Consider the following 12,457-nt stretch of genomic DNA (forward strand, 5'->3'; position numbering starts at 1 on the left):
GTCTCAGCATCCCTGTGTGGGCGTGATACCGCTGGAGGTCCTTTCTGGGTAAGTGATGTGGGAACTGAGGCAGATGGGAACAGCTGCTACCCGCCGCCCTCACATGGAGCAACTTCCAGCTTCAGGATGGTCTGCACTTTCCCTCCTGGCTGAGGGCCAAAGGGCGATGCCACCCATGGGGTAATAGTTAACAAGTCCGATACCCTATCTAGAAGGCGCTTCGACCAGGGCCACCCTAGCTGGCCCAGACTCCATAGGATGCAGTGGGCGAAGGTGCTGGGGGTGGTGGTGGGGGCTGCCGCCGTCTTGGCGCTGGGGATCATCCTGGGCCACTCTGCCATCCCCAAAGGGGCTGACCCAGTGGTCCTCCAGGACCTGGACCTGGAGATTCTGAACAGTGTCATAGGACAGCTGGAGGCCAGCAGGATCCAGGAGAACCTGAGGTGAGAGACCTGTCTGGCCGCCCCCTGTCTGCCAGAGGCCCTTCCCTGACACTGCCGCTGCCCCTCCATGTGCCCACCTGCAGAGAACTCTCCAGGGAGCCGCACCTGGCTTCCACTCCCCAGGATGAGGCCCTGGTCCAGCTGCTGCTGCAGCGCTGGAGGGACCCAGAGTCGGGCCTGGACGCGGCCGAGGCCTCCACGTACGAGGTGCTGCTGTCTTTCCCCAGCCAGGAGCAGCCCAACCGTGTGGTTGTGGGTGAGGTCCTGCCCAGGCTTGGTAGTGCCTGTGGGGTGGGGGTGGGGGGCTGCTGGACCAGCCCTGATGCTGTCCCCCGCCCCCCCGCCCAGTGAACTCCCCCGGGACCGTCCTTTTCTCCTGCCGCCGGACTGAGGAGAACCTCACTGGCGAGCAGGGGGGGCCCGATGTGGTACCACCGTATGCCGCCTATGCTCCCCCTGGGACCCCGCAGGTAGGCTGGACTAGCCTCTCCCCTCTGCCAGGGCCCAGCTCCCCCTTGCTCCCCACCCCCAGCCTCCCCACTCTGCCCCAGCGGCATCAAGGAAAAGCACCTCAATTGGGGTTCAGCATTCAGAATGACTCGCCTCTACACCCCCTCACTACGTTCCTCCATCACTTAGTCATTCAACAAACACTAATGGCTCCTGCTCAAGGCCAGGCCTGATATAGGCACCTGGACACAGAAGAAAGAAATCTGGTGTGACTGCCCTCAGGGAGCTTACAAGCTTGGGAGAGAAACAGAATCTAAACCCTTCATCCTACCACCCAGCCTTCCCTCTCCTCTCCTTGCCCCATCCTGTCCTTCCTCTGGCCCCGCTCTGAGGATCACCTTCCCTTGCCCCTAGGGCCACCTCGTCTATGCCAACCGGGGCTCAGAAGAAGACTTTAAGGAGCTACGGACTCAGGGCATCGAGCTCAACGGCACCATTGCCCTGACCCGCTACGGGGGTGTAGGGCGCGGGGCAAAGGTGAGCATAGCCGTCAATGCAGGGGGCCTGGGCTGGGGATAGAGGCTGGCCACAGAGAGGGGAAGGGGAAGGGGAAAGAGAAGTGTTGAGTGGTGGGCTGCACCCTGGGCTGGAGGTGGGGGGCAGGTACAGAAAAGCTGAGCTCTGAGTCCCTGGGTGGCACAAACAGTTAAGCACTTGACTACTAACCAAAAGGTTGGGGGTTCAAGTTCACCCAGAGGTGCCTTGGAAGAAAGGCCTGGTGATTTGAAAAAGTAGCCACTGAAAGCCCAATGGAGTATGTCTACTCTGACACGCATGGGGTCACTATGAGCCAGAATCAACTTGACGGCAATTGGTATTCACGATGTGCCACTGACTTGCTGTGTGACCTTGGGTACCTTCCCTAACTTCTCTGAGCTTTAGGAAATAAAGGGATTGGGCTAAGTCTTCCTGTGAAGTAGTTCTTTTGAATATTCAACTTAAATCCCTCCTGTTGCCCCCTCTGTTTTTTTTCAATTAAAAATTTAGACTAGATTTTACATGTCTATGGTTCAAAAGAAATTTTTAATATGAAAAGGTATGTTGTTGTTGGGTGCTGTTGACTTGATTCCAACTCCTAAAGACCCCAGGCAGATGGGAACAGCTGCTACCCGCCGCCCTCACATGGAGCAACTTCCAGCTTCAGGATGGTCTGCAAAGTAGAACTACCCCATAGAGTTTTCTTGGCTGTAATCTTTACTAAACAGATTGCCAGGTCCGTCTCTCTTGGAGCTACTGGGTGGCGTCCCTTTTGGTTGGCAGTTACACCAACAGGGCTCCTTATAAAAAGGGGATAGAGTGAAAAAAACTCTTCCTCTAGCCACATTTTTCAAAGAGGTAACAACTTTTATTAGTTTCTGGGCTATCTACCCAGAGTATTCTTATGGGAGAAGCATATGCAAACATGGATTCTTATTCCTCCCCACCCCCTGCTTTTGACATAAATGTCGAATACTAGACGCACTGTTCTGAGCCATGCTTTTTCACTCTAGCTCATCCTGCCCATCATTCTGGATCAGTATGTACAGACACCGCGTCCCTGTCACTTCATGTGGCTGCTGCTGGGTGATGTCCGTGGTCTAATCAGACCCACTGGCACACATCTGGCGTGTTAAAGGTCTCTGCCTTTACAAAGCAGCAGGGCAATACAGGCCTTGTGCAGTTGCCATCTTGCCTGGGAAGATAGAGCTGTCCCTGGGAGGGAGGGAGGGAGAGGAGCAGGAAGTGCCCCAAGCCCCGGCCTCCTCTGCCCCCTGCAGGCAGTGAACGCAGCCAGTTATGGGGTGGCCGGGCTGCTAGTGTACACGGACCCCGCCGACATCAACGACGGCCAGAGCTTGCCCAACGAGACTTTCCCCTACTCATGGAAGCTGCCTCCCTCGGGGGTAGAGCGAGGCTCCTACTTTGCATACTTTGGCGACCCCCTGACTCCCTACCTTCCGGCCACCCACTCCTCCTTCCGCCTGGACCCTGCCTCTGCCCCTGGATTTCCCCCAATTCCCTCCCAGCCCATTGGCTTCGAGGATGCAAAAGTCCTACTCTGGTGAGCTTGTGCCCTGGGGGCCCCTCCCACCCCACAATAGCCCCCAAACTTTAACCTCCACACCCACCCTGAAGGCCCCCCTGCTCCTCAGTAACCTCAAGGGAAACTTGGCACCGGTCACCTGGCAGGGAGCCCTGGGCTGTGACTACAGATTGGGGCCTGGCTTCCAGGCTGATGGGGACTTCCAGGCAGACAGGTGAGTGGGACCCACTTCCCCAGCTCTCCTCTCCCCTTGTTATTCTCCCCCCACCCTGGACTTTCCATCTTCCCACTTTATGGTCTGGCCTTTCCAGTTCTTCTCCCTCAAGTCCCCTCCCCCCAGCCAAAAAACATTCACCAGTGAAACAGATGGGGAGCCTACAAGGCCTTGTGGGGCCCCTCCCCACCTCATCTCAGACCCCCACACTTTGCCAGCAGCCACGCCGCCCCCTTTCTTGAACATGCCAAGCTCAGTCCCATATCAGGACCTCTGCACTTGCTGTTCCTTCTGCTGGGAACACCCTTCCCCACACTGGCTCCTGCCTCACCTGGCGACCGGCCCTGGCTTCCCTCCCTACAGGGTCCCCTGGCTGCCAGGGCCATCTCACATGTTAGTGACTCCCAGCCCCTTTTTTCCGGCACTTGTTCACTTCCTGCCTGTTCTTTGCCCAGAGACTAGTATGGCACGGGCATACACTAAGTGCCCACTAAGTATTTACTGAGTGAGTGAGGAAAGTATGAAAGGAGAGTTGGAGTCAGAAGACCTGGGCTCTAGGCTCACTGCCACTCCTTTCCCTCTCTGGCCCCTGTTTCTCCTGGGTTTGGTGAGGGAGAGTGCAGGGCCAAGACCCTTGACACACACCCCCACTTCCCCAGCCAGGTGAACATGAGTGTGTACAACCGCCTGGAGCTTCGGAACTCCTCCAACGTCCTGGGGATCATCCGCGGGGCTGTGGAGCCTGGTGAGCACCTCCTCGCTGCTCTGACTCCTCCCCCACCCCTCCTTCTCCCCTGGTTCTCTGACTCTCTGCTGCTCCTCGGCCAGACCGCTACGTGCTGTATGGAAACCACCGGGACAGCTGGGTGCATGGGGCTGTGGATCCCAGCAGCGGCACTGCTGTCCTCCTGGAGCTGTCCCGCGTCCTGGGGACCCTGCTGAAGAAGGGTGAGCCCCTCCCCCAGTCCAGGGCCTCTCCCCACCAAGGGGTCACTTCCAACTCAGTCCTTCTTGAGCCCATGGGCATCCAGTCCTGCCTCCTCCCTCATTCTTCAAGGCCTACTTGTGCCAAGCCTGACGGGCCCTGGGGGCAGAGGCATGGGACACCAGCCCTGGCCTGAGTAACTCTATGTGGGATAGGGAATGGAATGGAACTAAGCCCGGGTGCTTCGGTCACCAAGGCACTGCCCAGCCTCTGCCCTCAGGGAACTGCAGCCCAGCTGGGGACAACAGACAATCACGAACTCAACAAATAATGTCTCATGTGCTACTATGTGCCAGGCCAGCTCCAGGCACCAGAGACCCCACAGTGGACACCCCAGGGTCCCTGCACGTAATGACAACTGTGATACATGCTGTAAAGAAAACACATCTAAGGTGCTAGTCAACTTGGGGAAGGCCTTTGTGAAGACAGTAGTTGAGCGCTTCAGGGAAGGATGCGAGAAGGAAGCTCCGGGTGTGGGAAGGAGGGTGCAGGTGGAAGGGAGGCCGATGTGGCCCGATGAGGTGGCAGAGCAGGCAGGAGAGTGGGTTTGGAATTTGGAGTTTGGCCTGAGGGCAGTAGGAAGCCACTTAGTTTTCTATTGCTGCTGTAACAAACTACCACAAATTTCGTGTCTTCTAACAACACACATTTATTATCTTACAGTCAGGAGGTTAGAAGTCCAATGAGAGGCTCACTGGGCCAAAATCAAGGTGGCAGCAGGGCTGCCTTCCCTTCTGAAAGCCCTGGGGAGAATCTGTTTCGTGCCCTTTCCAGCTTCCAGAGTCCACCCTCCTTGGCTCACGGCCCCTTCCTCCACCTTCAGAGCCAGCAACGTTGTACCTCTCTGTGCCTTTCTTCTGTAGTCACAGCTCCCTCTGACTGACTCCTCTTCTGCCTCCCTCGTCCACATTTAAGGATCCTTAATTACATTGGGACCCACCTGGATAATCTCCCTATTTAAGGTCAGCTGGTTAGAAACCTCAATTACATCTGCAACCTTAAGTCCCCTTTGCCTGGAACCTAACATATTCTGATGTTCCAGGGACTAGGACATGGACATCGTGGCGGGGACAGGGAGGGAGCATTATCCTGTCTACTACGCTGCAGAAGGGTTTTAATCAGAAGAGTGTCAAGATCAAGTCCAGATTTTAAAGTGCTGCCAAGTAGGGAAGGGGATGGGGAGGCACGGCCTGTGTGGAGGGACCAGTGAGAGGTCACTACTGTCATCCAGGCCAGGAGGGACTGTGGGGCTTGGACCAGGCTGGGGGCAGCGGGGAGGGTCTGAGAAGTCTTGGGGTCTGCCGGCTAGGAAGGTGAGGGAGAGGAGGACTGCAGGGCTGGTGGATTTCCGGTTTCCAGTCTGAGCAATTTGGTATATGGAGGTGCTGTTTATGAGAAATAAAATGGGGTCTAATAGGACAGGTCTGGGAGGAAGAACAGGAATTTTGTTCTTCATGTGTTGGCTCCAGATCAGAAAAGAGATCTGAGACATAAACTGGGGAGCTGGTGACATGGATGGTACATGCAACCACAGGTGTGGCTGAGATCCACTGAAAGGGTCTTCGTCGGGGCAGGATGGGGAGTCAGCCTGCAGAGAGGCTGGGCTTTTGACTTTACCCTTTGCTAGTGCTGGGATTTCTGTCTTTTTAAAAGAAAACATTTTATTTTGAAGTAATGTCACAATTAGAAAAGTTGTAAAAACAATACAAAGAATCCACACATACCTTTCATCCAGATACTCTAGATGACTACTAAAGTTTCTACTCTATTTGCCTTTTCTCTATCATCTATGTATATAGAAATATGTCTATATATATATTTCTGAAATATTTGAAAGTTGCAGAAGAGCTCCACCTTTACCCCGAAACACATCACTGTATATTTCCTAAAAATAAGGACATTTTCTTTCATAACCACAGTGCAGTGATCAAAGTCAGGAAATCAAACAATTTTGCCAATTGTTCCTATAATGATCTTTATAGCAATAGAAAAAAAAAATATATATATATATGGTTGGGGATCCAATCCAGGGTCACACACTGCATGTCTCCTCAGTCTGCTTCAGTCTGTAATAGTTCTTTAGTCGTTGTCTCTCCCAGACCTGACATTATCTTGTAGAATGTCCCTCGATTTGAGTCTGTGTGATGCTTCCGTGATCAGATTCAGGTTATGCATCTTTGGCAGGAGTAAGTGTGGGAATTTGTAGTTGTATGTAATCATTTAATCGTCTTTTAAAAGTTATTTAAAACAGAAGAATAAGGAAGTCAAGGAGACTGAGTTGCAGCCAGGGGTGGGAGCAAAACCAGGCGCCCGCTTGCAGCGGAGGGCGAGGGCAGAGTCTGGAGGAGGCGGGAGCAGCTGGACCCAGCTGTGAGAGGGGCAAGCCCCGACCCACCGACCCACCGGGGCCTCTTGGAGGTGGCTGGTGACCATGGCAAGAGCAGTGTCAGCACAGACTAGAGCCAGAAGGCAAGCTGCAGGATGCTGTGAGAGGCAGTATGGGTCAGTGCTTAGGCCCAGGGACACTAGAAACAGATGCCTAGTTGTGAGCTCTGGCCCCACTGCTTAGAGCTGTGTGACGCTCACTCAGCACATCATTTAACTTGGCCCAGTTTCCTCAACTGTCAAATGGAAACAAGAATAGTCCCTCTCTCCAGGGGATGTTGAGGATTGACTTGATATGGGTGAAGCCCTAAGCAGCCCATTACTGTATTATCAACCCATGAAGAAAGTTATGGGTGAGGTTTGGCTAGGCTGCAAGGAGGGGAGTGGGGTGGCAGATCAGCAGTCTTCCCAAAGCGTAGGGGCAGAGAAGAGGGGAGGCAGAACGGTTCTGCAGAAGGGAGGCTGGTGTTGGGAGGAGAGCGTGTGTTGCGGGGGGTGGTCACAGCAGAGGAGGGAGGCTGGAAAAATGAGAGGCCTGGCTCAGTCACTGGCTGCCCTGCCCCTCTCAGTCCTCCCCTCCTCAGTGTGCCCCGATCTTTCCCCTAAGCCACCCCAGGATCAGGGGACCCTGCCCTCCAGCCTTTGTCCCCCTCTAGGCACCTGGCGTCCCCGCAGATCAATCGTGTTAGCCAGCTGGGGGGCCGAGGAGTTTGGGCTCATTGGCTCCACAGAATTCACGGAGGTGAGTGGGCCTCACAGGGTGGGGGTCGAAGGGGGCTCCCAGGGCAGGGAGTCTGGGCTGACGCGGCTGCTCCCACCATTAGGAATTTTTCAGTAAGCTGCAGGAGCGCACTGTGGCCTACATCAACGTAGACATCTCGGTGTTTGGTATGGGGGCCGGGGCTGACCGGGGTGGGGGTAGGGGAGTAAAGGAGGGGGCTGGGCCCGAATAGTTTTTCTCTGCTCTTCCCACAGCCAACGCCACCCTGAGGGTGCATGGGACGCCTCCAGTCCAGAGCGTCATCTTCTCTTCGACCAAACAGGTGGAAAGGGGCAGGCCTAAGGGTAGGCTAGGGTGGGACTAGATGGGCAGGCGGGCTGAACTAGTAAGGTGGCCTTGGTGGTGCAGTGGTTAGCACTTGGCTGCTAACCAAAAGGTGGGTGGTTCCAACCCACCGTTTCGCAGGAGAAAGATGTGGCAGTCTGCTTCTGTAAAGATTTACAGCCTTGGAAACCCTATGGGGCAGTTCTACTCTCCCCTATAGGGTCTCTATGAATCAGAATCAACTGGACGGCAATGGGTTTGGGGCTGGACTCAGGGAGGACTGGAGACTGGGGTGGAGTGGGCCTTGTAGTTGGGGCTGAGGCAGGGCGCCATGGGCCCCCACCTGAGGCTGGACTCTGCTCTGGCCAGATCCCCGCCCCAGGCCTTGGAGGGCTCACCATCTATGGCAACTGGATCCGGCACCTGAACCGCAGCAGCTCGGTGTATGGCGTGGTCCCCAGGTGAACCCAGGGACAGAATGGGGGTCGCAGGCACACTGCCGGCCCAGCGCCCTCCAACTCAACCCTCTTGCTCTCTGCAGGTTGACCCCTCTGGGTGCCGGCAGCGACTATGCACCCTTCCTTCACTTCCTGGGCATCTCCTCCATAGACATTGCCTACACCTATGACACAGTGAGTGGGTACCCCTCCATCCCCTGCCCCATACCATCCCTCCTTCAGCTGCTCTGATGCAGACTGAATCCAGCTCCATCACTCAGTAGCTGTGTTACCTCAGCCAAGTTTCTTAACCTCTCTGAGCATGTTTATGCCCATCTATGTTATCAAGTTTAAGATACCACCGGTTATAAGCTGCACCCTTATTTTGTGCACTATTCTAAAACAAAAAAAAAAAGCTGCCAATTCCTTGCAGGTTGACAGTGACCGTAAAAAGATCCTGATTTCAGAGATCTTTGCATGTGAAAGCCTGTATCTCAGAATCGCTGAAATAATGGTATAAGACGATGATGACTTACAGTGCTGGGGTGAGGGTGAAATGAGATAAGGGAGGCAGGGGGCCCGGCCTGGGTCTCCCTGTTCCCGACTCCTTCACTCTTCCTGGCCACACAGCTCCTGGGTGTGGACCTGGGATCTGAAGCCCCTTGTCTGACTCCAAAGCCCAGGCTCTTTCCTTCACGTGAAATTGGCACCGGGCCCAGCTCTGCCATTCATTAGTTGTGTGACGTCAGACAGGTTATTTACTTATCCCCCTCTGAGCCTGTTTCCTCCTTTGTAAAGTGGGAATTCCACAACCTACCAAACGGATGCTCGAGGATTTAACCGAATAATGCCCATACACTGTAGCTCACTGTAGGTATGCCTCCTCCCACTTCCCTTCCCAAGCTGTGCCCTCTGGGCCTTCTTCCCCCAGAGCAAGACCTCCGCCCGGATCTACCCCACCTACCACACAGCCTTCGACACCTTCGATTATGTGCAGAAGTTCGTGGACCCTGGTGAGAAGAGAGGCAAGGGGCCTCCTGGGGCTGGAGGAGCATGTGCTGAGTCCTGACCTTGTGGCCCTCCCTGCAGGTTTCGGCTGCCACCGGGCGGTGGGCCAGACAGCAGGCAGCGTGCTGCTCCGGCTCAGTGACAGCCTCTTCCTGCCTCTCAACGTCAGCGACTACAGCGAGACCCTCCGCAGCTTCCTGCAGGCTGCCCAGCAGGACCTCAGGGCCCTGCTGGAGCAGCACAACATCGACCTGGGTAGGAAACCCCTCACACGGAGGCGTGGGAAACCATGCACCCCCCAGACCTAAGCTGCTGGCTGTTCCCCACAGGGCCCCTGGTGAGCGCGGTCGAGAAGTTTGAGGAGGCAGCTGCAGCTCTGAACCAACGCATGCTAGCACTGAAGGAGGGCAGCCCCGAGTGAGCAAGGGCAGCGGGTGGGTGTCCGGGAGGGGGTCGTCCAGGGCAGGGCACCCTGGCTGCTGCTGGCTCCAGGGTGACTGGCAGGACCCACCTTCCCTAGCCCCCTGCAGGTCCGGATGTTTAACGACCAACTGATGCTCTTAGAACGGGCCTTTCTGAACCCTCGAGCCTTCCCAGAGGAACGCTACTACAGGTGAGCCTGTCCCAAAGCCCGTGGGAGGTGCCCGGGTGGGACAGGGCAATGGCCAGTGGGAGTCAGACAAGGGAGGGGAAGGAGGATGTCAGAACTGCTCCAGACTTTAGAGCATGCCCAGCCTCTTGAGACAGTTGAAGAACTGGAAGCTCCGGGAGGGGAAGCAAACCATAAGGTCTCCCTGTGAGCAGGGACTAGAACCTACCTCTCCTCCCACCTCCATGGCCGTAACAGCCCCAGCTTTCAGACACAGGTGGTGTGTGTGTGTGTGGAGGGGGTGCTTTGCTCCTAGCTGGGCACAGAAGCTGAGCCTGTTCCAGGCTGAGGCATCCCGTTTCCTGGCCCCCGCTGACCCTGATCCTCCCCATTTCTCCTGTCAGCCATGTGCTCTGGGCACCCCGCACGGGAGGAGTGGCCACATTCCCAGGCCTGGCCAATGCCTGCTCCAGGGCCAACAACACAGCTCCAGGATCTGCAGCCTGGGCTGAGGTGCAGCAGCAGCTCAGCATCGTGGTGACGGCCCTGGAGGGCGCAGCAGCCACCCTGAGGCCTGTGGCTGACCTCTGACACCAGCCCTCTTCATTCAGCTCCCCCCAACACCCTTTGCCCTAGCCCTCCCTCTTCCAGCCTTCCTGGGGTATGTCCCCGTCTCTCCCGATCCGAGGAGCCGGCATGACCCTAGGATGCTCGCAAGCTTCTGAGGCAGGTTGTGGAGACCCAAGGGGAACAACAAGCCCCGGGTGAAAGTCTCCCCCATCCTGGCTCTTAGTTGGCGGAGGGTGGAGGGCATCAGACAGGGCAGGTGCTCTTGGCGGTGGGTGGATGAGGGTGGGACATATGATGCCAACCCTGAGATCACCAAGGCCACCCCTTAAGGACCAGTGGGGAAACTGAGGCCCAGGGTGGATAGGGACTTGCCCAGCCTGGGTTCCTCTTCCCCTACACCCTTAGCATGTCTCAACTTTCTCCTGCCCTCCTCCAAATAAATCAAGCTTAGCTATTGGCCATGATGAAACAAGTCCCTTTTATTGGGTGGGAATCACACAGATAAAGAATCCTAAGTGCTCTGCCCCAGTCCTGGGGCTCTGGGGACTGCGCAGCCCTTCCTCATGCTTGGGATTCGGGTCTGTCCACTACCTCATCTTCCTCCTCTGCCATGACCACCTCCTCCAGGGTGCGCCCTCGAAGTTTGCTGTCCACCAACAAGTTGCAGGTCCCTGCATGTGGTAGCCCCTCCTCCCTGTAGAGACCCCTCAGGAACATGACTCCCTCCTCCCCGTCCAAGGGCAGCCCATGTGCCTGGCACAGGTCCCGTGCCTCCTTGGGTCCGTCCAGGGCCAGCAGGTGCACCAGGAAGTCCAGGGGCAAGGTCTGGCCCTTAGGGGTGCTCAGGGCGCGAGCGAGGCGGGCCAGGGCTCCGCGGCGGGCATGGGCCACGTGGCCATGCACAGCGCAGCTTGCCAAGTAGGACAGGGTCCGGAGCAGTCGAAACAGACGGGCAGTGTTGCCCTCGCGAAAGGCGGCGTCGACGGCAAGGGCCGTGCGCAGGGGCGGGCAGGCACGCAGGGTGGCGGGCAGCTGCAGAACTTCGTGCAGGGCCTCCACAGAGCCTAAGAAGGCGTAAGCCAGGATGAAGATGCTGGGGCTCTTTCCTGGATCAAGCCCAACAAATCCTAAACCATCAAATCCTCAGCCCCGCCCATGCCCTCCGGCCCTGGGGTGGTCTCCACCCTGGTCCTGCTCACCTCCAGCTCCGGCCACGCCCACCCCGCAAAGCCACGCCCACTCCCCCTCCTTCCTCTGAGAGGCAAGATTGAGCCATCAGCCCCTTCCTGATCCGTATCTTTACGGGATGCCAGGCGTTGCAGAACTCCTTCAAACAGACTAGATCCTCATACCAGATGGTATGAGGGAAGCGTTTACAGATGGGGGGCACTGAGGCCCAGATAACTGAATGACTTGCCTAAGACTGTCCTAAAGCTGCCATATAGTGGAGCCTGACCCCCAAATCCAAGTTTCTGACTTCGAACCTAGCCCTTTCCCAACTGCCCTGGCTGCCAGGCACCCCACAGATCTGGGAGCTCGCGCTTCCACGCCTTCCCCTATCCGCCAGGGAAGGCCATTCCTTCGAGGCGACTGCCTCCCTTCCAGGAGAGTCGCGGACATTGGAACCTTGGGCCACTATTGTAAATTGGGGCTTCTGACCCATCAGTAGGTTGTGAAGTCAAGAGCATTTTATTACAATTAGATGGAATAGAATCTATCAGAATGCACTCCCCGCAGAAAGAGCTAGAAACTCATGTCTCAGGTATGTTCGTGGGCATACATGTGTGTCCTTTGCTGCTTTGCAACACTGAGTGGGAGTAGATGCTAAAAGTTTGAAAACCACTAGCTAGGCCAACTTCCCCATTCCAATACCTCCGTCTTCACTTTTATTTCCGAGAAAACGGAAACCCAGAAAAAGGAAGGGGCAGGCCCGAGGCCACACATCGGGGCTCTGGGATCTTGACTGGATACACACATTTACGAGGTACCTCTGATTTTCCCCGGGAGGGAGCTAATGGCTCTCCCTTCCCCGGCATCCACTGTCCTCATGGAGGGCCCCCAGCCCCTGAGCGCTGCCCCATCGCCGGTCCCCGACTCACCCAGGTTATAAAGCAGAAAGAGGCCCTGGAAGGCGGCCTGGCGGGGGTGGGGCCCGGCGCCGCGCGCGTAGCAGCGCCGCAGCGAGCCGAAGCCCTCCTGCACCTGGGCCTGCAGCAGCCCTGGGTCCACAGGCCCCCGCGCCGTGCCG

General features: G+C 56.5%; 2 protein-coding genes across 2 annotated transcripts in view; one reads left to right on the plus strand and one right to left on the minus strand.

Annotated features, from left to right (window-relative positions):
- The first annotated feature begins 258 nt into the window (after positions 1 to 258).
- NAALADL1 (N-acetylated alpha-linked acidic dipeptidase like 1) lies at positions 259 to 10,267 on the plus strand. Its single transcript, XM_004383750.2, has 18 exons — positions 259 to 443; positions 527 to 699; positions 792 to 913; positions 1,308 to 1,430; positions 2,711 to 2,994; positions 3,086 to 3,190; positions 3,850 to 3,935; positions 4,019 to 4,138; positions 7,217 to 7,302; positions 7,385 to 7,448; positions 7,536 to 7,603; positions 7,975 to 8,066; positions 8,147 to 8,237; positions 8,974 to 9,055; positions 9,132 to 9,305; positions 9,380 to 9,467; positions 9,571 to 9,663; positions 10,044 to 10,267. The coding sequence occupies exons 1-18, from the start codon at positions 259 to 261 to the stop codon at positions 10,228 to 10,230; spliced, it is 2,223 nt and encodes a 740-aa protein (XP_004383807.1). The 3' UTR covers positions 10,231 to 10,267.
- A 235-nt stretch (positions 10,268 to 10,502) lies between these two features.
- SAC3D1 (SAC3 domain containing 1) overlaps positions 10,503 to 12,457 on the minus strand; it is a 2,400-nt gene continuing 445 nt past the window's right edge. The window contains exons 2-3 of the mRNA XM_023738124.1: positions 12,309 to 12,455; positions 10,503 to 11,273 (exon numbers count right to left, since the gene is read on the minus strand). Coding sequence (XP_023593892.1) covers positions 10,771 to 11,273; positions 12,309 to 12,455 — 650 coding nt within the window. The 3' untranslated portion in view covers positions 10,503 to 10,770. The remainder of the gene's footprint in view (positions 11,274 to 12,308; positions 12,456 to 12,457) is intronic.

This window comes from Trichechus manatus, unplaced genomic scaffold (assembly GCF_000243295.1).
Source record: "Trichechus manatus latirostris isolate Lorelei unplaced genomic scaffold, TriManLat1.0 scaffold00113, whole genome shotgun sequence".
Lineage (NCBI taxonomy): Eukaryota > Metazoa > Chordata > Mammalia > Sirenia > Trichechidae > Trichechus > Trichechus manatus.